This window comes from Copadichromis virginalis, linkage group LG20 (genome assembly GCF_057382275.1).
Source record: "Copadichromis virginalis isolate Kocher_CV1m ecotype Utaka linkage group LG20, C_Virginalis_male_GT1.1, whole genome shotgun sequence".
In the NCBI taxonomy this organism is placed as follows: Eukaryota; Metazoa; Chordata; class Actinopteri; order Cichliformes; family Cichlidae; genus Copadichromis; species Copadichromis virginalis.
In genome coordinates, this window is record NC_140637.1 from 6,372,091 (window position 1) to 6,399,671 (window position 27,581).

Genomic DNA, 27,581 nt, shown 5'->3' on the forward strand with positions numbered 1-27,581 from the left:
TCTTTTATGTTTTCAAACCAGCTTTACATCAGGGAGGGAAACTGCTGAGGCTGTTGCCATGTCAACCATAAACTAAACAGGGAACCCTAACTGGTACTAGCTTTGGAAGCTAATAGCTTAAAAGCTGCTTTTTATGTTGCAAAATTAAGCTCATATCGACTCATAAACAAGCTTCGTAGCAATAATGGAAGCTGAATCTCAAGCGTCCGCGATCATTCCTCTTGCCTTGCCCAAAGGAGCGGAAAAGTTCTGCGAGCTTTGCCAAAGAGAAGCCCGCCTGCAATGTAGCAAGTGTCGAGTGACTTTTTACTGGTAAGCTCAGTTTATCCGAGCTGTGGCAGAGCGATGCCCGTGCTAACGACTGACCCGTTATTCATAGATAGATAGATAGATAGATAGATAGATAGATAGATAGATAGATAGATAGATAGATAGATAGATAGATAGATAGATAGATAGATAGATAGATAGATAGATAGATAGATAGATAGATAGATAGATTTTTTTAAAGGCGTGTATTGTGTTTAGTTTATATGGTTTGGTCAGAACCGTGTTTACGGGTTGGACGCTAGGTGGCAGCGTTCGCCATGTTTTTCCCCCCTCCCACGCTCACACATACATAACACGTCGGTAAGGAGGGCGTTTTAGTGTGATTGTCATGAGGAGGGAGCGGAACAGCTGGAAAATACATTACCACAACGCTTATTTTTGTTCTTTTGCCTGCGTGTTGTTTTCATAATATAATTTGCTGAGCTTCAGCTTTTATGTAAACCCGACGTTACCTTCTTTGACACTGTTTTATATGCGGTTCCAGACCATAACATGGTGCTGGGCAGTTTCCCCGTTGGCACACACTGTGGGTAGTGAAGAAGAGCATGTGGCGAGATCACTCCCTGTGGGGATTTATGGAAAGGGATGAGCAACTAAAGCCAGTCTCAGGCAGCTTACAGATACTTATTGTGGCTGCCATCCTTTCAGTCTTTAAAATGGGTGAATGAGAGGCACAATTTTTGGTTTTATTAAAAAAAACAAACAGATATAAATATAGGTACACATATATGTCAGACAATAAGAATCAGGTTCTCAGGATTCTTAAAATCTTTAATTACACGTGAAGCAAGCATACTAAGCTATTCCCAGTCATGGATTGAGCCAAAGTAATACACATGGAATAGGGCTTTAGGGTAAAATGGTTAGTCTTAAGTCATCCTACTTTGGCATGCGAGTCATGTGTGTGGTGATTGTTTGGTGTATTTTGCATAGAAAACTCAGCGGGGACAAGAGAGTACATCCTGAAGAGACCACTTGATTTGTGTTTATCTCTGTGTGTGCCTTTCTGTCTGTCTCTGTACTCTCACAAGCACAAGCTGTGTCAGTGCTACTGTTGATATGACATGGTCAGATTTCCAGCTCGCTGCTTCTCACCACAAGTACACTGGAATGAGCGCACATTTTTCACAGTAGGGGGGAAAAACTCAGCTGAAAAGCAGGACAGTTTCCACACAAGTGTGCAGAAGAGGAGAGCCAGATGAACAAAATTACAGACCAGTTATGTAATGGCATATAATTTCGTATGCCCTCTGTGTACTCAGATGATATCTCCTGAATCAGAGAGACTCTGCCCTGAAAATGTTAGCAGAATCCAAACAAGCTGTTACTGCACAGAGATTTTTACTGTCAAGCACACATAATAGTATCTGTCTGGACAAGAGAGGTGAGCCTGATCCATATGTTTAAATCATCCACAACAAGTATGAGCTGCAGGTCAGCTTATGTCATAAATCGTGATTCTTTATCAATAGCTTCATTGCCAGGAAAACATCAGTCTCAGTGTGCAAGAGGGAGACTTATTATGCATAAAAATGCTTCTCACAAAGTCCTGAGGTGGCTTAAGAGAATATAAATATGACTGAATGACCTGTGGGTTTTTAAAACATCCAGTGCTGCAGAGCACCAGCAGGCTGACTGGGTGGGGATCCACGAGAGAATTTGTCAGCTGCTTGTTCCCATCCGCGCCCTGACACTCTGCAGTCTCCGACAGACCAGTCACACTGAAACACAAATTAAAAAGGTGAGGATGCGTGGAAATCACTGGCACCATATATTAGGAGAAAAAAAATATGAAGTTTGAGTCTAGGTTGCATTTCTTACTGTCAAAGACAATACAAAAAAAGACTATATTATTATTCCTTGAATGGTTTATTTTCCCTTTTTCTTTATATGATTTGTCCTTGTGGTGCACAAAGTCCAGGTCTGGGTTGTAGCTCCTAATTTTGGAATATAGATTCTGGAAAAAATATGTGTTACAGCTGAGAGGAACAGTCAAATAGAGGCATTAGTGTATAGACAACTTGATAGTGTTTTATTTTAAGAGGAAATAAGATATTTTAATTTGATGCCTATCTTGGATTTGATTTCTTATATAGGTAGAGCTTATTGAGATTTGCAGGTTGGTGGCTCAAAGTAAGCTATCTGAGGGAAAACACCAAGAGGCTCTGCCTGCTGCTCAGCTCTGCCTGCGCTGTTCCATAGACGTTCATGGCCCTAACACCGTCCAGCTGGTCCCTGCCTACCTGCTGCTGGCTGAAGCCAACATGGGTGAGAAACAAGCACAAAACGGCTTCTCAGTTTAAATGTTCTCTTATCGTGTGGTGTTTCATACATGACCGTGTGTGTGTGTGCATCTCCAGGTTTGGGTAATCTAGACCTTGTGGCAGATTTCCTGTCCCAGGCAGAGTGGGCAGTGTTGAAGAGTCCAAAATGTGGTCTCACAATCCACCACCAGCTCCACAGGAGCCTGGGCCGCCTCCATGTGGCGGCTGGAGACCTGGATACTGCGTTGCATAACTTTGCAAATGATGTCTGTGTCATAATTAGCACATTAACTGTTTCATAACTTTATTGATATTGTGAGGAGCAGAAGCCATTTGCTAACCAAATGAAATCCATAATGGCTTGTTTATTGCTCGAGCATGTTTTTTTGAGTACGATACAGTATTGTGTATTGAATTAGAGTTTCTTGGAATTTTAAAGGGATGTTGAGCAATAGTTTTCAAAGTTTTCTTTTTACTCATTTTAATCCAGTCCTTGTACCTGACTCTTCTCACAAGAATGAGGGTTTTTTTTGCTTGTTTGTTAAGCCATTTAACATTGACCCGTGAATCACTCAAGCATAACAATGGCACCTAACTCAATGATATGAACCGGTGTTATGTCTACACAAAGCAGACAACTTAGCAAAGAGCCAATTTCATTGTCCAGGTACTTTGTTACTAGCAGCCTCTCACAAAAGCACATCATTTTTGAAGCTATGAAAAATGCCAAAGACAGCACAATGTGGGAGGCACAAACTAGTATTTTTGCACTAACAAAGTGATTTCTGAAGAGCTGAAAACTTGGCATATCTTGTCCTGATGTGCTGTGTGTCCTAAAAGAAAAATGAGGAAACTGGAAAAGGGGAACTCAAAAGAAGAAGTGGCCTAGAAAAACGATCTACTTGTCACATATCCTAAGAGAACCATCTGGCCCTTGAGTTGATCCATCTACTGTTTATCAACCATTGAAAATAGTTGCAGTTGAAGGCTGACAAGCCGAAATTTTTAAGGAAGGGAAACAATGAGAAAAACCTGAGGAGTGTCTACAGCCATCTGTAAAACATGGTGGAGCGATGATTTGGATCTTGTCAAAATTGATGGAATAATGATAGCAGTCAAATACCACCATTCAAAAGCATCTGGAAAGTGTCTGATTAGTTTATCAGCATGACATTGATGCTCAAACACACTGCAAGTGCAGTAAAAGCAAACCTGGTTAGAACAACAAACAATGGAACAAGATCAGTTACGGACTAGCCTCCCCAAAACCTGGACCTCAACATTACTTAAGCAGCGTGAGATCATTTTAACAGAGAATGGAACAACAAGCATTTTGCACATGTTTTGTGTCGTATGCATCAGTATGTATATAACTTGATTTCCCCAGATCTACTTTGCCACTGAGGAGTATGGTCTGGATAGCACAGTCACCTCTCGGGGCTACTTTCTCATGGCTGATGTGTTTACCAAGCAGGGGAAGATACCCACTGTTCATTCCTTGTACTCTGAGGTCAGTTATGTTCTCATTGCCCTTGAGACTAAATTTATCTTCTATGCCTTTTACATTCTTTTGCTCATATTGTAGGTGGCACGTATTTGGCACCGTCACCTGACCAGACTTCTCGAGACTCGCAAAGAAAGCATCCAAAATCCACCGGTGGACTCCTTTTATGGTTTGTTGCAGCCACTCTGCATATATGTTTTGTATATATGGTATAAAAAGGTTATAAAACCAATCTAGTCGATTCAGCGGTTCAGCAGAATCAGACAATAACATCACCAGTCCATCATTCATGCTCCAAACTGTCAACAGCCAACAGCTCCACTGGAGTGTCACTGAGAAAATAAGGTTGACACTTCTATATTTGGAGTGTGTCTTGCTGTGCAATGTGAAAGCTAAACCCCAGATTTATGCAAGCTTGCTTAGAGCTGACTAGAGACCCATGCTGACACTACTGTGGCTGTGCAGCATCCATGTCACTGCCCTGTATCACAGCTGCTGCCCTACATATAATGCTAAGCCTGTCAAACAGTTTCCCAAGCTATCTGGGATGTTTACAAGGACAACACAGACATACATGTTTTGATCAAACTTGAACACATGCATGTCACTTGCTTTCTTTCATTGTTTGAGGTGGTAAAGCATGTTTGAGACCACAGTAAACTAGACGACATGCTTTTTTTTGTGTCCATGCCTTTCAATCAGACAAAGCCGAGCGAGTTGAAGTGGATGAGATGTTGAGAACTATGTTGGAATTTGAGCAGAAAGACACCAGAAAAGACCCAGCACGGATTGCAGTGGTGGCCCACTGCCTGGCCATGTTGTCGTTCCTAGGAGGAGACTTCCTCAAGGTGAGCCACCTGGTGAGGTATTAGAAGTTTAGTTTGCCACCGTGACCCATTTCCCCATTTCCCTATTTCCTACTTGTGTTGTCTGAAGATGGGATTATCTCTATTTGTCTACTGCTAAGTCTCACGATAAGGTGGGACTTAGCACTAGCTAATGGGACTGTCTCAATGCTCTGACTGCGGCCTTGATTTCCAGTCTCTTCTTAAAGCTGCAGCTCTTTGTGTGTGTCAGTTTGAGATGTCAGGCGACAAGGCAGATAAAGCCATAGCGGTCTATGTGCACAGCAAACAGCAAAACATGTTATGTATCAGGCTGGTACGGGATGGGATGGCTGATGGGATCCTACTTCTAAGGTCAAGTAAACATAGGATAAAGCATGTAACAAGCAATGATACACGTGGATTTTTTTTTCACAGCGTTTATTTTTATTTTGTGGCTTATAGGCAGGGCAAGATCCAGTGCACTTAGATATTCTTTTACTCAATCAACAGCTACACCAACCATATATATGTGTGTGTGTGTGTGTGTGTGCGTGTGTGTGTGTGTGTGTGTGTGTGTGTGTGTGTGTGTGTGTGTGCACGTGTGCCATGGTACCCTGGTTAAATCATGATTTTTCTCCTTGTATTCACTACAGAGTGATACTGTTTCACAGTTGGTATTGTGTAAAGTAATGTTAATGTTACAGGTCTCTGGGTTTTTGTCTTAGTGCTGTACTTATAAAAGTACATCAGTGTAAGAACAAGCAGTTATCACGATTTGGATGCATTATTATTTTGAGGAAAATATAAGTAGTTTCTCTGAACATTAGATAACAGAGCCTATCTGTAGTCTTATCAGCTTTTGTATATGGTATTGAGGGAGCTGTGGGTAGATGCACTTATGTCCAGGTTTTTGGATAAGGATACATTTTTAACTGAAACGCTTGCTATTTGGTTTAAATTAGGTGACTTGACTTGGCCACTGAGTAATATCTCATTTCTTTGAGTTCCTTTTGCAGTTTGCTTTGGGGTCATTATCCATTGTGAGCTGTCTGATTGGTTTTGCAGCATTTGCCTGAATCTAAGCAGAGAGTATGGGCAAATATACTTCACAATTCATCCTGCTCCTTTTATCAGCAGCCACATAAACAATGAAAACCAGTGACCTGGTTCCACTGGCAGCCATACATGCCCATGCCATGACATCACCTACACTGTGTTTGACAGACGATGTGGTATGCTTCAGGTCACAGGCTGTTTCCATCTTTTTCCATAATTCTCTCCTCTCATCTTTCTGGTTTATCTTGCTTTCATCTATCTACTTTTATATATTTTTTAATTTTATTTTCAGAAAAATCAGAAAATCAAATTCAGATATTTAGATCCAGAAAACATGAAAGAACACAGGCCTCACCCAGGCATGAAACTGTTTGTCAGTAATTTGTCCAGTTACTGAGGCTCTGGAAATGGGGGGACTGGGTATAAAAATGGCTGCAATTCCATTAAAACAGTGAATGCAGTATTTGGGATAAACCCCTCAATTTAATGCTGAAAGTCTGCACATCAGTCATGTCTTCATTGTTTGCTTTAAAAGTCACTGTGCTAGTGAATGGAAGAAAAATTACCAAAAGAAAAAGTGTTATTGACCCGGCTATATAATACTGAAACCCCTATTAACAAATTGCAGCTATTTTTATGAATGCTGCTCAAAACGTTCCTAATTATTGGGGATAACATAACAGCCCAGCAGACCAGCTTACTAAAGGGTAAAGTGGGGTAAATAAGTCAACTGGGTTGCGGTCCAATTTCAGTGATATCATTATATAAGGCAGATTTACTCTCTCGGGAGGGTTTAACAGCTGCAGTTGCTGTGTTTGTTTCTGTGTGCCAGGCGCAGGGATTTGGCAGCACAGCCTTGCAGGCCAGCCAGCTGATACCAGACCATGACCTGACAGAGCCCATCCAGGCCCTGCTGCAACTGGTGAAGATACTCCACACAGTCCCACATCCTGGCTCTGCGGAGTCACAGTACTAAGCCCTGCCCATCGCTCTGCTTGGAGATCTGCTCTTTAAGGATATTTGTGCAGCCCCACAATGATGAAAATATACAATCAAATGCAAGATTTTCTACATGCTGTACAGTATTATTGAGAGTGGATTAAAAAATAGATGCACAGATGTAGTTAAAAGAAAAAAAGACACATTTTCAGTTGTTCTGGATAATGACTCGTCTTTATTTTGATCTAAAAAAAAAAAAAAAAAAAAGAGGGATATATATACATCATTTTGAACATTAGTGAATTGCATCTTTTTGGGATCCATTTCTTAACACTGTCAAAATGTTATGGAACACAAAAATGGTCAAGGGCATTTGCTCAAGCCTTTGTGATGCAATGTTTTTGCTTGTTTTGTACCTAGCAACCCGGAGTCTCTACACCAATTCACCAAATCCAGACATAATTAAAGATTTCCAGTGTCTGCGTTTTGTCAAGAGAGCTGCACTTTTAGAGGCAAAAACATTGCATCGTCCTCCTGCAGTGGAAAGAGTGTTGTAAACCTGTTAGCAAACCCAAGATTCATGTCAGAACAGACATTTAATTGCTGAGATCTTACACAATATGTACAATTCTGAAACAATCATTCATATAAAAAAAATCCGTTTTAAAATCATCTCACTACTTGTGTTATTTGCACTGAATTTATACAATAAAACATTTGTTGTTGGTCAATTTTTTTGGCATTCAGTTTCAAACACGGAAACGCTCAGATTTTCCCATATTCCCTTTTTCAGTTTCTGAATACATTAGCAGCAGTTCGGAATTAAATATTAAGTTTGTGCACTGTTGTTATATACAGTGACTCATCCACAGGTCCCTACATGTTTGTTCCAAACTGGCCAACTTTCATGCAGGCCAGTTTCCTTCCCTGTTTTGCTAGCATGTGGTACCCCTGTTCCTTTCAGTAGCTTCCATGCCGTTTATTTACTTTATAACAGTAATCTATACAGACCAAGCATAAAGAAATCAGTCAGAATTGGGACCTTGACCTCAAATGATCCTTAAAACAGTGTTCCCAAAGAAAACCAGATGATGAACTGGCATTCTTAAAGTCAATGGAGCACAGTTAAGTGAACCTTCATTGGCTAGATGGATCATGTATAAAATACAAATTCAAGCAGGGGCCAGAAGAGAGAAATTAACATTCCACTCTTTCCTATGGCTAGCTAATCATGTCTTTTAAAGATATGTGATCTTTATATTTACACCTATGAACACGATGTGGAATGACGCAGGTTTCGATACAAGGACAAATACTTCAAAGAATGGGGGACGACAACTGGAGATAGTTCACCAGACAAGCATTTATGTCAGTATGTGATTTGATGAGCACACCCACCAGCCCTCCCGCATCAGGAGGGTGGACATCAGCGGATTTCACAGTTTGTCAGATACTTTGATCATATGGATACTGGACAAACATCACAGTAGAGTAAATGATGTTGTTTTCCTCAGTGGAGACACTGTGATCATTTGACAGCAGACTTAAAAGCTTCCTTTTCTGGTTGTCTGGCAGATTTAGATTTGGCACCCTCCAGCAGGGGCCTGCCGTTAAGAGTCCAGACAGTTAGTAAATTGGGCCCACAACACAAGGAGAAAAAAAAAAATCAAGCTTCACAGCGGTTTCACTTTATTGACACAATATTAGTGCACACAAACCACTTTTTTTTCTTTAAAAATACCATAAATTAGGAAGTAAACGAGGAACAATATAAAACAAGCAAGGAAAAAAAAAGTGCATGTTAACCATGGTATATACCATAAAGTCTTACACTGTAGTTTACAACCTTTTTTTTCATTGTTGTTTATGTATATTTTGTCTGCTTGTAGGTATGTGTTATGTTTTAGACATGTCTCTAGCTTGGATGGATGTGTCATGCCTTTTTGGGGGTCAGGGCTGAGATCCAGGCTGCTTCCCTGAGTTGTGTTCGGCACAAAGCGTTATACAAGCCTAACAACATGACCGTCACCAAGTGAAACAATTTTGGGGTTCATTTTTGTGCTTTTGATCATACCTGTAAATTAAATCTTAGTGAATAGTTCCGCAGCACAGCCTTATTCATTTAAGGAGGCATACAGGAGGTAAATTCAAAGGAACAAAAAAAAAAGTAAACACAAAGGTCTTAGCTGCTCTAATCCCTGGATTTCCTTTCTTTTCTTCTCCCAGGAAAGGAAAAAAAGCTAAATTATACTTACGAAGACTTTAAAAATATAGGGTTCTTTTTTTTGTACATTATGCCAACATTATTTTGTGGGTTAGGATGCTTAGTTCTACATATAATATGGCTGAGAAGGCTCATCTAACCAAATCCAGAAAGTTTAGCACCAAATTTCACTCTCTGCCTTTTAATATTGAAAGTCTATACACAAGAGTTACCCCACAACTTGTTAAAAATATCACTGTTGGCGATTGTTTCAGCTATTCCAGTCTAATCTGTCTGGGTGTAAATATATGGTAAAGTTAATTGACTATCTAAATATTTACATAAAAGATAAAAAGAAAAAAAAAACATAAAGCATGTCAGGGGCCATTTGAAACCACAAGGATCCTGGCTGATATGTATTGTATGTCTGAATATCTGTTATCCTATGGCAGTGAGAAGTCACTTATTTGAGGTATATTTTGTTTGCAGGTGTAGATGCAGCTTTCACACTCTGTCTAACCTTTCCTAAATATGTCACCTTAACAAGAGAGAGAGAGAAAATAATAAAAGTGCTAGGCATTTAGTGGCCTAGCAGCAGCAGACTGCTACTGCTGGTAAGGCTAAACAAAGATACTATGTAGGAATGTCAAATTAAAATTTGAGCAGTTAGTTCATTTTTATATTCCAGTTTTGCCACCCAAACACATCTGATGCTTGTTGACATGAATCTTTTACAGCTCCTGTTAGTGCAGGATGGGTGCGGGTCCTCTCCTGTGTCCTCAGTTTGAGCACTACGTCACTGCACTGGAACTGACAGAGTAGTGCGCCTAGCATCCCTACTACTTGAAAGCACTTCATGTCACCTCCAATTCACCAAACCTGACAGCAGTCTCAGCAGAAAACCTTTTATATGACAACAGAGACTATATGTAAAATAATGTTATTATAATATGATGATTAAAAACATGGCAGGTGTATGCTTTCACCCATCCACAAACACCATGCAGGAACTCATAAAGGCCAGTTTGGCACTAATTTCTGTATCCCAGTCTAACCTCATGCTGCAATTTAAGTTTAGATCGTGGGGTTTCTGGTTTTGGGAATAGAGATGCAAAGAGAGGAGAGTCAGGGGAGCAGCCTCAGATCTCTTTTTGTTGGTTTGTTTTCTCCGTTTCTGTGTAAGCACGAGATGTCTTAGTGTTTGTGTCCATGGATGTGTCAGGACAGCCCCTTTTAGATATGCACTTCTTTCCATTAATCTGATAGCAAATGAATGTGTCACCTTCAAGTGTGAATGAGCACCCTCGTCACTTTGACATAAAAACCTCAACTGTAACCGGACAAGCTCAGCCCTCGTAGCTTTACATCTTTATGACTTGCTCAACCTTCTAGCAAATGCCCCATTGGGCAAAAAAAATTGTAAAAATCTAATTTCCATAAATATTAAAATATTGTTCTACGATTCATTTTGCAATTTCCAATCCGGAGCAGCAGAAGAGAGCTCTCGTTTTTGGCACCACACACTCACCTGCTGTTAGTGATAACATTGAAAAGAACTAAATGATCAGAAGAAAATGGCAGGCCTTTTGTACTTCTCTATGGCAAAAATATCTAACACACCATGGCTCTGTCTGAATGAAGCCGTGAGGAGTGGTTACGTAATGTCTAAATGACAGGGTGCCATCACTTTAACGGACTGATGAAGCCAGCAGTTTTACATATTGCATGTCTGAAAAGGGCTAAGTTTTAGTTTTTTCTTTGCTTTTCTGTTTTCATGGTTTTTGGACTGATATGAAATTTTAAAAGGAATGTTGATGCCATTAGTGTGCATGTGTGTGTTTGAAATGCATTTGTGGGGTTTGTGTGAGAGCATGAAGATGTTTGGGCTCACTCAGTCAATAACTTGATCTCATTGGCAAGGAGGGTGTTGAAGTTGTAGGCTGGATCAGCTAGGTCTGGGAGATCAGGCAGGCTGGGGGCTGTGGACTGGCAAGGTGATGACTGGGAGGGCTCGGCCAGCTCTGGGTCGCTCTCGCTGGAAGTTGACCCCACGCTCATGTTGCAGACTGCTTCAGGCAGCGAGCCACCGCCAGAAGGCACGTTGCACACTTCGGGCTCGCTGCTGGTCTCGCTGGTGCTTGACACGACGGACAGCAGAGACATCTTGCGAGTGAGGCGGTTTGGGAGCATTGACAGGACATAGTCAGCAACAATGCCTGCTACGTCCATGCCACAGGCCTGGTCGAAAGCAATGAAGCCCACATTTGCGTTGGCCTCGCAAACCACAAACGAGCCATCGTTGAGCTGCAGGAGGTCAATGCCGCACACATCCATGCCCAGGATGTTAGACACCTTGATGGCCAGCTGCTTGCCCTCCTCACTCAGGGGGCACATCATGCCTACACCACCTGACAATTCAAGAAGGAACATCAGGCTTATTAGTACGAACCACAATTTACAATTCTTTCACGAGACTTCATGATAGTCAAAAAGCAACTGATCTTTTATAAATCAAGAGCAATTATATAAAAAAATGACGTGGGGACAACTTAGGATCCTTTAATGTTTTCTGGTTTTTTTCAATATTTAATTTCACAATTAAATACCACATCAAATTCACCCTAGAAGTGTCAAAGAGTTTTGCTACAGGAATGCAGAAGACTGTGATGACTGATGTCCTAAATATGTCACAGTATATTACAGCCTCAGCTAAACTAAAACATTCATCCCCTGACAGTGAAGATCAGTCTCCTCAGCTGGAACGCTCCAGGGTTGATTCAGGACAAGCCTGTTGATTTCGCACTCTTTCCCAAAGTTAAGTTCTGAAGCATTTCTACTCGCGTACACTTTACTTATCACTAAGTTCATATTTTTTTAAAGATAATTTTTCCATTGGGAACCTAAAAGATAAAAATGATCTTTAAAAATTACGCCATATCTAAATGTAAATAATAAATAGAAGAGCTCTTGTTCTCAAACAGTGATACCACTTAACCACATGACTTTCAAACATGAGGAGAGTTTTACCATGACCGTGGAAATAATTCAGTAATTTAATGTCTGCCTACCCAAGGAGCAGTTGCTCTGCATGCGACCATCAGTGGAGCAACGCAGCATGGAGCCGATGATACGGCCGCCCACTAGGACAACCCGCACATCACGGCCGTGCGACTCCTTGATGTACTCCTGAAATAGGTAGGGGGTATCGTGGCGGATCACGTGGCAAAGGTCCGTCAGGTGGTGTTTGTCCCGTGCCAGGAACACAGCCTTGCCTAAGCAAAGGGGACACAAGATTAAAGAAGGAAGGAAGGAAGGAAGGAAGGAAGGAAGGGCTAGTTTTTAAGGTTTATATTTTACTAGTCTGTCCAATCTAAACAGATCTATGTCATGGCGGCCTGAAGACATATAGCTGTGTTGATATTACCACACTAAAAGAATTTGCTTGCTGGGTCTGTCATTTGTGGTGTGCTAGCTGAGGGTGGAAAACCTAAAAAGCTTGGCTAACAAGTAGCTGCTTCTGCTGACCAAGTCTCATGCCAGTTCATGTCATACAAATGACAGGATACTCCTCTGAGCAGCCACAGAACTGCTTCTCACACAGGATAGAAGTTGCCTCTCTTAATTAGCACTGCTTTGCACTGTCTTCTTATTTTCAAGACCTCTGACCTCTGCTGAGGGAAAAATCATGTGGTTGCTGTGTGTCTGTGCACACCACGCAATAAAAACACAACATCAATAACGGTCTTGTGACTCCTTTAGACATGTGACCATTACGTATCTGAGAAAATACTGAGAAGGTCAGTCAGTACATCAGGCCACTTGCCAGTAACACCAAAACATCTGCTGAGACCCTTGGTGTCATCTTTGACCAACACCAGGATTTTGAATCTTTAAGCTCATTCATTTTTCTCCTGACTTTGACATTGCAGCTCACTTTTCACATGCATCTCTCAGTCCTTCATAACCCACCTCCAGTTGCTGCAGATTGCACCAAGCAAGGCTGCTAACAAAAACTAGCTGTTGCTCTCATATCACACGTATTTTTGTTTACCTTCACTGGCTCCCAGTGAAACACTAAATCCACTTTACAATCCTATTATTAACCTATAAAGCCCTACTTGGACAGGCCCCTGCTTGTATAGAAGAGCTACTAAGACCTTGTCACTGCAGCCAACTTCTCAAATCATCAGATCAGGGTCTCCTTGTCAGTAGTCTTAAATGACTACTGACAATTCCTTTTTATAGATTAAGAGAAAATTTATCTTTTCCTCATTATTTTTGGGAGTTTTTTCCCCAGGTCTATAGCAGTGTGCATGCTGGAATGAATGTGTGACCCTATGGTTGATTATGTGTCTGTATGTCAGAATGTGTATACTCATCTTTAGTCTGTGGCTTTTATTCAAACCGTGAAGCAAACTCTGTGTTTTGAAAAGCGCTATACAAATAAAGTTATTATTAATACCAGTGATTCATAATATTTTTAAAAAGCATTTCCTTTATGTGTGCTCTTGAGAGGGAAGGGCAAAGTGGAATTCATTCGTGTCAATGGTCAACCACAGAGAGAGTAAAAACAGCCCTCCAGACGCCTAACGCCATAAAAAGGGTCAAGTTAGTGGTTGACCAGTGACTGCTTTCCTAAACAATGTGCTGTGATGGCAGCCTGGGCCAGCAAAGACCATTGTTATTCCTTCACACAATAGCAGCGACTGTCAATAACTATGAATAGGAAAGGGCTAATGGTTCAGACCGGGGCTGATCTCTTGGAAGCACAACATTAATGCCAAAGCTTCAAACCTTCCCACACAAGCCTCTTGTGTATTCAGTCTAAAAGAGGAAACTGAGATCAACTTGTTAACCATAAACTAAAATAAGTGACCAGATGACCACACTGCAAGCATTAAGAGCTTCTGTTTTGTGTTTGATGCGGCACCGCAGTGCTAATCATTTAACAGTCTGCCAGAGAATTTCATATAAGAGTGGACTGAGCTCCCATGAGGGAGTTGCAGTGTACAGATTTTGAGTTATGGCGTTGTGATCAGAATGGATGACAGGAAGTACTGGGTGATTGTTTTACCTCTGTGGCCACGTGCATTCTTCACTACCACCGGGTAGCCCAGTGGCTCAGCCTCGTCAATCATCTTCCGGAAGTTGTCGTGCCCACCTAGGAAATTTTCCACGCACGCACACACATACACAAACGGAGGACACATGTAGAATATATTAAAATGCTGTCCTTGGTTTGATAGCATGGTTCACACGTTACAGCCAACTTTGCAGGGCAGGAGAACGAATGTAGCATGTTGCTATGGAAACAGAAATGACTCAAAACAGCGAGGCTGTAGGAGTGCTGTCCGTTTATTTGCTGCTTGATTCATAAGAGTGGAACAGAGGAGTCAGTGAAGGAGGCATTAATGTGAAGCAGCTGACCGTATCTGACACTGATTTATAACAGCAGCCTGTAGCAACAGATGTGCTTAAGCTTGCTGTGCTCTGGCGTGAGAGGTGATTAAAATGTGTTAAAAATACATTTTTAAAAAAAAAATAAATGTAGAAATCTTTTTAATAATATAGTCTTCATTGCTTTTCCTGTGTCTCTATGCTCCATTCAATGAACTGAGCAGATGTGAACTACTCTGTCACGTGGCTTTTTTCCGATGCACTGCTTCATATGTGCTTTCAATGACAAGGGGTGAAAGAAGACAAAGTTCAGAGTAGGAGAGACTGGACACCAAATGTTGTTCTGATCATAAGCTGCTGAGATAGAAGAGAAAAGGAGTGAGGGGAATTTATGTCTTTTATTTTGAAAAATCAGAAGGGGAGTGTTAGGTGGGGTGTGTGCGTGTGAGTACGGTTGGGGGAGGGGGGGGTGTTACATAAGCTCTCCAGCTGCTCTGCATGCATCGCCTGGCCTACTGTGCAGAGAAACGGATGGAATGTAGGCCAAACACTCCCTCCGCTTTCTTTCTTTTTTCCTTTCTCTCTCACTCAGTCTGTGTCCTTTTTTCTGCTCTCACGGTGAATTTTCTTGCAAACCACGGAGAAATATATATATACAGTGGGGCAAAAAAGTATTTAGTCAGCCACCGATTGTGCAAGTTCCCCCACCTAAAATGATGACAGAGGTCAGTAATTTGCACCAGAGGTACACTTCAACTGTGAGAGACAGAATGTGAAAAAAAAATCCATGAATCCACATGGTAGGATTTGTAAAGAATTTATTCGTAAATCAGGGTGGAAAATAAGTATTTGGTCAATAACAAAAATACAACTCAATACTTTGTAACATAACCTTTGTTGGCAATAACAGAGGTCAAACGTTTACTATAGGTCTTTACCAGGTTTGCACACACAGTAGCTGGTATTTTGGCCCATTCCTCCATGCAGATCTTCTCGAGAGCAGTGATGTTTTGGGGCTGTCGCCGAGCAACACGGACTTTCAACTCCCGCCACAGATTTCCTATGGGGTTGAGGTCTGGAGACTGGCTAGGCCACTCCAGGACTTTCAAATGCTTCTTACGGAGCCACTCCTTTGTTGCCCGGGCGGTGTGTTTTGGATCATTGTCATGTTGGAAGACCCAGCCTCGTTTCATCTTCAAAGTTCTCACTGATGGAAGGAGGTTTTGGCTCAAAATCTCACGATACATGGCCCCATTCATTCTGTCCTTAACACGGATCAGTCGTCCTGTCCCCTTGGCAGAAAAACAGCCCCATAGCATGATGTTTCCACCCCCATGCTTCACAGTAGGTATGGTGTTCTTGGGATGCAACTCAGTATTCTTCTTCCTCCAAAGACGATGAGTTGAGTTTATACCAAAAAGTTCTACTTTGGTTTCATCTGACCACATGACATTCTCCCAATCCTCTGCTGTATCATCCATGTGCTCTCTGGCAAACTTCAGACGGGCCTGGACATGCACTGGCTTCAGCAGCGGAACACGTCTGGCACTGCGGGATTTGATTCCCTGCCGTTGTAGTGTGTTACTGATGGTGACCTTTGTTACTTTGGTCCCAGCTCTCTGCAGGTCATTCACCAGGTCCCCCCGTGTGGTTCTGGGATCTTTGCTCACCGTTCTCATGATCATTTTGACCCCACGGGATGAGATCTTGCGTGGAGCCCCAGATCGAGGGAGATTATCAGTGGTCTTGTATGTCTTCCATTTTCTGATGATTGCTCCCACAGTTGATTTTTTCACACCAAGCTGCTTGCCTATTGTAGATTCACTCTTCCCAGTCTGGTGCAGGTCTACAATACTTTTCCTGGTGTCCTTCGAAAGCTCTTTGGTCTTGGCCATGGCGGAGTTTGGAGTCTGACTGTTTGAGGCTGTGGACAGGTGTCTTTTATACAGATGATGAGTTCAAACAGGTGCCATTCATACAGGTAACGAGTGGGGGACAGAAAAGCTTCTTACAGAAGATGTTACAGGTCTGTGAGAGCCAGAGATTTTCCTTGTTTGAGGTGACCAAATACTTATTTTCCACCCTGATTTACGAATAAATTCTTTGCAAATCCTACCATGTGAATTCATGGATTTTTTTTCACATTCTGTCTCTCACAGTTGAAGTGTACCTCTGGTGCAAATTACTGACATCTGTCATCATTTTAAGTGGGGGAACTTGCACAATCGGTGGCTGACTAAATACTTTTTTGCCCCACTGTATATACACCTTTTCGTCTGCCGTTGATTTGTCCGAGAAAATCAACAAGAACAACGTCTAAAACAGCAGCCTGTTGTTTTTGTTTGGCTATCCTGTGTTTCTTAGCACTAGTTTAAACACTGTTTTCACAGATGTTGTGAGTATTAAAACAATCAAAAAGTTTGAAGGACAACTATGTGGATTCACCCATATATGTCTGACTGCTCCACATGTATGTGGACAGAAGCCTGTGATGCAAATTATGTGATTTAAATGTAAAACACACCTGATAATGACATCACTGCTGCTTGAACAAATGCCGATTTGACTGTAGATGATGCAGTTTTACTACCTATGTGTGTGCATTTGCGTTTACTCAGACAGTATCGGTTTTGTTTTCCATTAAATTTCAGTTTCACCCGGTTTTAACATCACCGGGCAAACAGTGATGATCACTGTGACCGACACCTCACCTGGTTATCTGTGTTTATTTCTGCATTTGTCTTATATGCAGTGTGTACATAGAGTCCCTGCATTATATATATGTAAGTACTTCCACAAACAATAAAGTGGGGTTCGCTGCACATGTATTCATGTTTTACTTAAGCCATTTTCACACACGCTGAATGAATGAACAAAATTTCTAGAGCTGAAAACAAAGGTGTAAGTGTGACCTAATCACACTGCACTGGAGCGCTTCTTAGCTAGTTTTTAACATGTTTGCTACAAAGTCTATGTGATGTTCATGTGTGAAAATAGCTTAAGGACAGTCAAGTACTGATTTACCGTAAGAGAAGGTGTCAGGAAGAGGCACCCCATGCCCAGCTAGTTCTTGAAACGTCCAAAACTTGTTGACACAGTTGAGTATGGCCTGGGGCCTGTTGATCAGCCGGCAACCCATCTTCTCCAGGTGGCGGAGCACAGTGATGTCACTATCTGACTGAACCCAGGGCGTGGGTACTCGCACCATCACCACTTGTGGGTAAGATGTCACCAATTCCTGCTCTGCTCGCAGTCCTGTAACGGTGGAAAAACACTCCTGTGATTTGTTAAATTTAATTCATTTATTTGATTGTTGGTCAACAACCTCATACATATATGAAGTTCTTCAGATTATTGTTCTGAGTTGCTGTACAAATGTTTCTGAAACTCATGGAACCAGAACCAGCAGCCGACATCTGGCCTGTTTTTTCTATTTTCAAGACAACAAATGAATGTGTCACTGTTAATAGCTCCAAATTCTTTCTGAAAGTCATATGCAACCCTAGAAACAATGTGAAAGTTCTCAGTAAGACTCCATCCATCATCTAAGTGTTTGATGACACTTTTCCTTTAGTCATCACACAAATCTAACGAGGCCGGGCCATGTGACCAGGCCAGCCACCTCCAATGCTGGTAAATTTAAGCCATTTAAACCTGCAGTACCTACTGATATAAATATGTACTTCTTGCCCATGCACATTTACAGTTACATTTACACTTCTTCCTCCTAGAGTGAGTGACAGGTATCGTCACTGACATACTGACACTTTATACTATTTTGTCCCTATGTAGGGCAGTGGGCTCGCAAAAGAAAGCTCAAGGGTAATAATCTTAAATTTAATCAAACATAAGAAAACTGTGCTTAAAAACAGCCTGATAAATCTAACATATCTAAGATCTTAAATGTGTGGTGCTCTGTCCTGCTGAAAGTCAAAATGACACTGGTTTTCATTAACTTGACATCACTTTTATTATGCAAATGAGAGCTAAGTAACTACAATAGGCTAAGTGAACGCTTCTGAATGGGTCATTTCAATTCAGCTCTGAAATCATAAGACATAAAAAACAGGGGAGAAATAAATGAAAAGGCTTGCACGTTGTGATGGGGACAATAAAGCTGGTGTTAGACAGACTTCATAATTTTTTCTATAAATGCTACAAATCCGGCTAATTTCAACATTCATTAGCCTTCTGAAGCATAGCCAGGCTGTCAGATTTTTTAGGCTCAATTGCAAATGGACAGAACACTGAACTATGACAAATGTGTACCTTTGTGCTATAGCAGGAACTTCAAGTACAAAAAAGAAGCGAGGAGACACACTGAACACTAGCCCAGCACTTAGCCTCAACCATGATGTGAATTTCAGCCATCTTAGGCTCACAATAGTGGTAATGACCCTGGCTAAGATCATCAGAGGTCAAAAGAAGCTGCTGCATGCATAATAACAACCGACACCTAGCTATTAGCATGCAACCCGCCTGCACAATGCACATCTTACATACACTCCTTTAGGGTCATTTTGTCCGCAGACGGGTAAAAAGAAGTGAAACGAGAAATGCAGCTGGTATGAAAGGGCTAGGTATGTTCTAGCAAACACAGAGAAAGGGAACAAGGGGAAAGAGAAAATGTGGCGCATTAAAAAAGGAGTATGAAGCCATGAAAAGAACCCCACCCCTCCCTTTCCTCCTCCTCCTCCTCCTCCTCACAGTCTCAGTGTTAAAGCAGGAGGATTCACTATCGCTCCAGCCCTATTTAGCGCTTAAGACACACTGCTCTTATTGTGCAGCCACTGAGTGCAATGTGAGTGGTGTTACAGTGAGAAACATCAGGGGATGTGGTCTCATGGTTTTCGACAGACAGTATCCACAGTGCTCGTCTCCATCTCCAGGGGGACCAAACAGAGACCGGCGAGGCACCCGGATGAATCATTCCTATTCATCTGTGCAATTGCTTGCGCGCGCCGCACTGACTGTCATGTGACCACTGCAAAAACTATCCGAAGTCCTGGTGTACAAAAATTACAGCATGGGTTTTTGTGATATATGTATATGTATGTCAGCACTTCAAGCTTTCAGATGTTTCTGTTTGCACCACCTCTTTGTCACTACAGACAAGTAAGGACAGGTTGAGGAGGAGCAAAGACTCAATTTGTTCAAGATGATTGTAATACAAAAAACAATTTTAAAAAAACAATAACATTATATATAACATTTTCAGTCCGCAGGACAAAGCTAACAAGCATTCTATGCATGCCACCGCAACATCACAAAGCAGGCTTACAAATGCTGTGAAAGTGTTTGGCTGTTTGTCCGGAATGCAGTCTGTGCATCCTCTTGCGTTAGCCCACTGAGACAACAGTTTCTTGTGGTCTGGTTTTGGGGCAACCATTCTTTGTGTCTATTTGCAGATCTTTTATCAAAAGCACAGATCAGACAAGAACATTTAGTGTAGGTCCACTGCAACATTTGGATTGTGCAGCACTTGAGGCAGACAAGATGAATCATGTGACTTACATTTTGACAAAGACAAGGCCAAACAACTTGTCAGCAAAAACATGAAATCTGCTACTGAGAAATTCTCACACGAATTATGCCATATCTATTCTATACTATCTATATAAGAGCTATCTTTTCAATTTCTCCTTCATTGCCATTCGGATGTGCTGATAAAACTAGAGCAGTTTAGATCTGGCTCTTTGTTGCTCTAGGACAGGGGTGGGGATCTCCAGGCCTCAAGGGCCGGTATCCTGCAGGTTTTAGATGTATCCTTGATCTAACACAGCTAATTTAAATGGCTAAATTACCTCCTCAACATCTCTTGATGTTCTCCAGAGGTCTGGTAATGAACTAATCATTTGATTCATGTGTATTGACCCAGGGTGATATCTAAAACCTGCAGGACACTGGAGTTCCCCACCCCTGCTCTAGGCACTGCTTCTTCTGCATGGCATGCAATGACTGTCTTTGGTGGCATGTCAGTCATGTTGTATGTCAGACAAAAATCAGAGGTGGTGGTAATGCCTCACCACCATTTCATTGTTTTTGGCTTTGTTCATCAACATCTATCAGGATCAGAAAGAATGAAATTGGAAGGGTAAAAAAAACCCAGTAATCATAGAGCAGACAGTTTTCTCTTTGGCTACTGCAACCATGCAAATTACACAGACAACTGCCGATTTGCAGAATGACCATATATAAAAAGAAAAGCTAAGCCATACTAGTCTCTACCATTCGAGGAATAACGTTTTCAGGTAGTTTTTAGGGTGTGAGTTACACAACAAGCCATAACTAAATATCTTAACTCTAGCATGTGATATAAAGATGTTGCCATGTGTTGCCATGGAAAAAACTGTGAGCCTTTTTGTCAAACCTAATAAAATGCAAATTAACCCTTTCCAGGCCACATGCAAAAACCTGCAAATGAGATCCTGTTGGCTAATTGACAAACAAGCCATTTTCCTGGAGGAAAACATATGCAATCATGCAACACAACAAAAATGTTTATGCACTGTTTTTATTATCTGAAAATGCAACATTTGCTAAACACTGATAAAGTGTAACTGTTCATTTTTGCACTGAGATTCTATGAGGTAAGCACCAGAGATATGCAGCATTTCTGTGATAAAGAGCCATCACATAGCCCTTATTTAGTGCATGAACTCACTTCTTTTATCAAATGTGCAATAATTAACAACCACTCTGTGATGCATATCAAGTAAACAGCAATACTGTTCATCAAAAGGACTCTTTTCCCATAAAATGTAGAGTCTGTGCTTCATAAACAGCCACACAAAAATTCTATCCAAACCCTAGTGTCTGTTGTTGCTCTTGCTCTCAGTTGGTAAATTAAGATACCGAACCTGCCTTAATGTTCCAGCTTCACTGACATGGAAGTGTTGCATTTTTCATCTCAGTAAAAGTGTGCCCACTGGCATGGATCACGGATCCAGTCTATCTTTAATTTTTTCAATCACAAGATGTGAAATGCCTCCAGTTTGCTAAATGCTGGGTTTAGCTGTGAGGGGCCACCATTCCTCATTAAAATATAATGACGTGTATGTTGGGGTGGCTCCACTGATAGCTCCTCCTAGGGACACACTGAACTCATTAACTTTAGTGTGGAACGTGGACCTGAACCTGACCTAAAAACAAAAAAAGAAAAATGACGCAGAAATGAAGCAAGAAAACCTTTAAAACTTCTACATGTAAAGGTGTTATCAGTTTTATGATTTTGACATTATTATGACCTAAGCTAAAAGAAGAAATGGTTTATGCCTCCTCACAGGTCAAAGCTCATCCCTGGATGAGTTGTGATATGAGGGACTTTTGTTTCTCAAATGTTTTCTGTCATACAAATTTTGCTGAAATAACTTCACTGGATTTGGAGTAGGATGTACTAATATGTTCAATGTAAACTGCACATACATTTTGCGCAAATGTAAATTTGATCAAAACAACACACAGAAATGGAGGAACACGTAGTACTAATTACACTTGCAGTGAAATATCACTTGTGTTTCCAGTGTAGAAACAAGACCAACTGCTTTGCTCTAACTGCAAATGTAGCTGTATATCCTTAAGCGTTTGTTCCACATTTGCCTATGGCACTGCTGTGTAGGGCTGGGCCATATTATACCGTTCACGGTAATACCGGTACAATGCTAGTCCACGATAAGAAAATGAAATATCGCGATAGAATATGGGTAAAACGTGCATGCGCAGTCCCAAAAAAGCACGGCAGTAACGGAGAATGGGGAAAGCAGATTGTTGAGTGAAACAGATGAACCAGAATTAGTTTGTAAAAATGGTGCAACCTAACTGGTTTGGTGTTTGTCCGTCAGATACACAACAAAGCACATTTTTTGTAGAACACGCCATATTTGTCGGACTAAGATGCTCGTAAATCTGGGAGTAATCTGGGTCCTAAAATCTGTCCTTTAAGGTCCCGAAGTCAAACGAACATCACTGAGAGTTAAAAACTGTCTAAATTCTTCCATCTTTAATAAAACGATCAGCGTTGCTGCTTTACCAGGTGTAACTATGATGTTTAACATCCAGGCATCCATGAAAACAGAATTTATTACATTTAACGGAGTTAGAAGTTAGCAGGAAGTTAGCGGAAGTTAGCTCGCTAGTTTCGCTAGTTACCTAAGCATGATATAGCATGTTCTGACTGAGAGATTTCTGAAAAAATCAAACGTACAGCTCTGCTATCACTTCCAACATAAATGAGGACAGGAAACTAAACAGCAGTGACGTTTGTAGGGTTACTGAAGTTGGGCTAGCTAGTATTTAATGATGTGCTACGTGATCGCTAGCGACACAGCTGTGTTAGCATAACATAAACAGTGAAGCTGGAGGATGAACGCTAACACTTTTCCACTCCGTGAAGGTTCCTGATGCTTACAGACAACTGCAATCGCATGGCAGGATGCTGTAAACGGACCAAACTTCAGTCAGGAGAACAACTGAGATAATCCATCCACAATAGAAGGTTAGTGATTAATATACTGCAACAACATGGGAATAGAGCAGCTGTGACAGAATACAGCATTAACGAATCAATGATACAGAAGTGGAGGAAGAAAGAAGAATGAGTTGAAAAAAGTTTGATTTATCTGACTGCTTTGTTGCCTTATAATCCCGTGCACCTTATGGTCCTAAAAATACATATTTGACTTTTTTTATTTGGCACACTGCAGTTTAATGTAGCAAAGCATCTCTTTTTAACTTCAGTGGATATTATACATGGTTATGCTCAGGATATGTCAGCCCATTTCTACTGGAAATGCCTTTTGCTTAAACTTTCAGCAAGGAATTTGCATTTGCACTGTTAAATGTTTATATAGCTTTAATGCACATAAAAATACAGCTGCTTGTTTAAGTGAAAATAAATGGATGGGTTTTTTTGCACTAGTAAAGTTGTGGAGTTGTATTTTGTCTCGCAGAAATTATATCGTCAGTTATATCGTTATCGCAATATATATCGAATATATATATATATATATATATATATATATATATATATATATATATATATATATATATATCAAATATATATCGTGATAAATATTTTTTGCCATATCGCCCTGCCCTACTGCTGTGTTATGCTAACACAAATGACAGCCCATTCGGCCTGGAAGGATACAAAAAACAAGCTATAGATACAGATATGTTAGCAATTACAGTTTGAATTTTGTGTTGCAACTTCAGAGAATCTGTAATCCAGTGAGTGTTAATCCATATCTTAAAAAACAAACAAACAAACAACAAAACTGCATTTATTGCCAGGTGCATAAAGAAAAAATGCACTACAGGATCCAAGCATCTGGCCATGTATCCTGAGGCTTCCTGTGTAGAAATCCCACAGCACAACCAATCTGTTCACTGGCTGTTAATCTGTGATGTCAAACCAAGGCTCAGAAGACATTTACTTTAGGCAGATTAGGAACTACAAGCCATGTTAACTGCTTTGCTCATGTGAGGCTTGTTAAGCTATACAGTTGGACAGCTGTCCACCTGCATTTAAAAATGTGCAGGGTACAGAGTATATATGTCGAAAATTGTTAGCTCCAGGCTATATTTATCTTGGTAATTATTCCGTGGGCTGTGCTATAACATGTGTGATTATTTGTAATTTCTTAAATGTAATGCCTGCCACTTAAATGCCCATCTGTTTGCATGTAAAATCCTATTTAAAGTGTAAAGCCTGGCTTGACTGAGCCATACAATACAGCGGTTTAATGTAACAGCACAGTAAGGGACACACTACCCACATTCTTAACCATTGCCATTTTTCAGCAGGCACTAATGTCAGCCTAAAATTATATGTTTTTAACATAGTCTCAATTAACATCTGTGTGTTAATTGAGACCTTCACACATCTCCTCTCATCTTGTGACATATCCCCACTTCACACCAGCCTGACAAATTCCCTGTTGGTCTGTTTGTTAGGAGCTCCTGCTGTTGCCATCACTTTATTGAGGCCTCCCTAGTCATTTCTATGAAATGTTATCCTTACATGACACTCAGAATCACATGTGTTTCGGACAAAGCAGCTCAAAATGAAAATAAAAGAAGAAAAAAAGTTAAAAATAGGTGATCACGTTGGTTGTATAAATATTGTAATATGTACAGAAAACCCTGAAATGCCAGAACAAGTTGATGCATGTTTATATTTGGTGGCAGTTTTCACCCTCACCGTTTCAGTATTAGGTAATAACAAAAAATCCCGATATGGGCGCCATAAAGATTTGCTTGTCATTTACCTGCATTTAGTGTGAATGTCCTATTCTTTTTCTTATTGTTAACTATTACTCGGGGAGTCAATTTTAACTATTTTAAATGATTCAGTGTTTATATACATAAAATAAAAAAATAAAATAAATAATAACACAGAACCTACAGCCTGAGCTATCAAGAGACGCAATCTGTAGCAAAATTACAACAGCTCAATGATGAATTCCTCTTATCTAATAACTAGGTCTCTGTGGTATTTAAACACATTTTTCTTTTAGCTTTTATTGCCCGGGTAATTCAGATCATTTGCAATTGCCGGGATTGCAGCGAATTCAGCGAAATTAAATCAAGCGTCATCCTTCCCCTTCTGGAGGCAGTCTAGCTGGAAAAGTAGGTTAGGCGGTCACGGCCATGCTTACACTTCGCTTCCTTGCAAACAGGCAGACCGAGCCAACCCCTCGCTCTGTATTCAAGCTGTGTACAACCCCCTCCAAACAATTAAAGTCTACCATCTATACGGATCTCAAATAAAACAAGAAAACCAAACTGTATGTCGTTTTACGACCGCGCATCGATTGTGTGGTACTTGCCTAGCTGGCCCTCGCAGATCGTCAGCACGATTTGATCCATGAGGAGGTAGCGGAATTCTACGTCCTCGTCGGCGCAGTGCTCCTTCAGCGCCCGAAGGATCTGGACTTGTGGATACTCCTGGCTGATGCGCCGGTCGGTCAAGAACCAAACTCGAGAACACATTTTCACGTTGTTTGAAAAAGAAATCCGTTTGAAAATACAACAGCTGTGGGCGTGGAGGCAGTAGGTGACCGGTGGCAGCGCGGGATTCGAGGGTCAGGCGGAGATGGTCACACAATGGAGACCTCGGCGGCTACAACCGCTGTTTGGACCGAACCGACTTGGACAAATAGTCTTCTTTATCACCTTTGTTTTCTTTCACTTCCTGCCATTTAGTCTTTCGCTGGTGCAGTTTGTTGAGCCCACACCGAGCTAATTCGACAGCACGAAGAGAGAACGACGGTTTTACCCGCAAAAATGTGGGGATGCAGCTCTTGCCACCAGGGCAAACAAAGCACGAGCTTTGGCGCTTTGTATTTCCGTTAGCCGGGTCAGAGCTGCTAGCAAAAAAAAATCCCCGCGTTCACAGCGGCTGTTTAGTGCTGCAAACAGCAAAGCTGTCTGCTTTTTTACAATAAACTAACCCGAACAACTATTTTTTTCTATAGGTTTGGCTGCTATCCACGAGGTATTGGTGCTGAAAAGTGCACACGCTTCGTTTACAACTCCACTTATCCGCATGCCCGTGCACGGTTATCGGGGCCTGCCCCAAAACAAAGGTTTCGAGAGGATGTAACCAATCGCAGCTCGCGAATTGTATCACTGCCCAAAAAGCACGCGGAAGATGTAGGCGAGCCGCTATAATGCCAACCAATGAGGGAAGACTAGGGGGGCCGAGCCTGGAGGGATCGCGCGCTCCGCAGTTCAGCAAGAGACGTCTGCAGAGCGCACGAGACCGCGCACTTTCCGAACCGGTTCAGACCAGACCGGCGAGGGGGTCTGGCGAATGCCGACAGCGCTGTCTCTAAGCTGAAGTGGCAGGAAATGAAACAAGGTCATCACAAGCTACTACATTCTCACCTTCCCTTTCTTTTATCCCACACTCGGAAGATTTCTAAAGACTCCTTTTTGACAGACAAATAGTATTAAAGAGTCGCTATTGTTTACCAACGCTGCTCAGGGAGCACCAACAGCTGAGAAGCGGAAGAACACCTCGGCGTGACAGGAGAGCGAAATTATGCGAATGACCCACTTCTCCTTCTCTCCCTCACAGCTCTTTGTGCTTGTGCTGTTCGTGACTGTATTATTATTAGTAGTAATATTCCTGGAGCGACTGGATAATACAAAGAAACACAAACAAACAGCCTTCATAGGCATTACTTTTTATTCAATAGTCCATACAGATTCCGATGATGTCATTATTCCCGACATCCATTTAAATAAAACACAGAAAGGGGGGGTTTACAAAAAGGGTTCGAGAAGTCCCCAAAACAAACTTAAATATGATGATAATTCAGTGAGAATTACTTATACACACGGACAAACTGTAACCAGTAACCTCGGACAGATAATTTGGCATACTTTTTACCTTGTAACAGTGAATATATAAAAAAAAATGCAATCATGATCTTTATAAGAACACAGTGGCGTGTCAATACATCAATATATAGTTTCCCCCCCCACCACCACCCTCTTTTCGCGGTGGCAAACAGCTGGAACACTGATGCCATGACGTGATCGAGGCTCTGTGGGAATAAAGCTGTGCATGATCTTCTCAGCATTTTGGAGCACGTTCCTTTCCTTACTGTTTGTTACATAACGACGTGTGATGAGTTTAAAGAAACAGAGCACACCCAGTTAGACTTTGAGTAATCGTCTGGTCAGTCATTCAGAGAATCAAGCTGTTTAATACTAGGAAACCCAAAACATATGATAACCAAAGGTCGTCAAAGGTTAACATCCGTGTTTCCTCGTCAGTTTCTATGAGGGCACATGGCTCTCGACAAACGCTCTAAATCTCTTTGCACGTCACATAAACGCGTGAATATTAAAGATAACCAGGAACGCTAACAGCGTCAGTTCAGCGTCCTTTCTTGGCCACATGTCAAAGTTTCACCAACAGATGAAGCAGCATGAGCTCTCCTCCTCAGCTGAACCGATGTAGGCTTGCTCTCGCGAGAACCCCTCACGCACCGGTTACGTCACACACCAGTGACACAAAAATCAGGGTTCAACAATAGAAAAACTTCACA

At 41.4% G+C, this 27,581-nt stretch overlaps 2 protein-coding genes across 3 annotated transcripts; one reads left to right on the forward strand and one right to left on the reverse strand.

Moving 5' to 3' along the window:
• The first annotated feature begins 46 nt into the window (after positions 1-46).
• On the forward strand, positions 47-7,423 carry zmynd12 (zinc finger, MYND-type containing 12). Of its 2 annotated transcripts, none has more exons than XM_085442771.1 (8): positions 47-312; positions 1,942-2,071; positions 2,427-2,598; positions 2,691-2,860; positions 3,982-4,104; positions 4,180-4,267; positions 4,801-4,958; positions 6,814-7,423. In XM_085442771.1, exons 1-8 carry the CDS (start codon positions 185-187, stop codon positions 6,955-6,957), a joined length of 1,113 nt encoding a protein of 370 aa, XP_085298897.1. In that variant the 5' UTR covers positions 47-184; the 3' UTR covers positions 6,958-7,423. The 2 variants fall into 2 exon arrangements, with proteins under 2 accessions (XP_085298897.1, XP_085298898.1); XM_085442772.1 differs by having other exon boundaries at positions 4,801-4,946.
• Positions 7,424-8,586: 1,163 nt separating this feature from the next.
• rimkla (ribosomal modification protein rimK like family member A) lies at positions 8,587-26,193 on the reverse strand. The gene is made up of 5 exons (XM_085442770.1): positions 25,350-26,193; positions 17,545-17,775; positions 14,198-14,284; positions 12,192-12,395; positions 8,587-11,531 (listed from the first exon to the last, which is right to left on the reverse strand). Exons 1-5 carry the CDS (start codon positions 25,510-25,512, stop codon positions 11,011-11,013), a joined length of 1,206 nt encoding a protein of 401 aa, XP_085298896.1. The 5' UTR covers positions 25,513-26,193; the 3' UTR covers positions 8,587-11,010.
• Between the last annotated feature and the right edge of the window lie 1,388 nt (positions 26,194-27,581).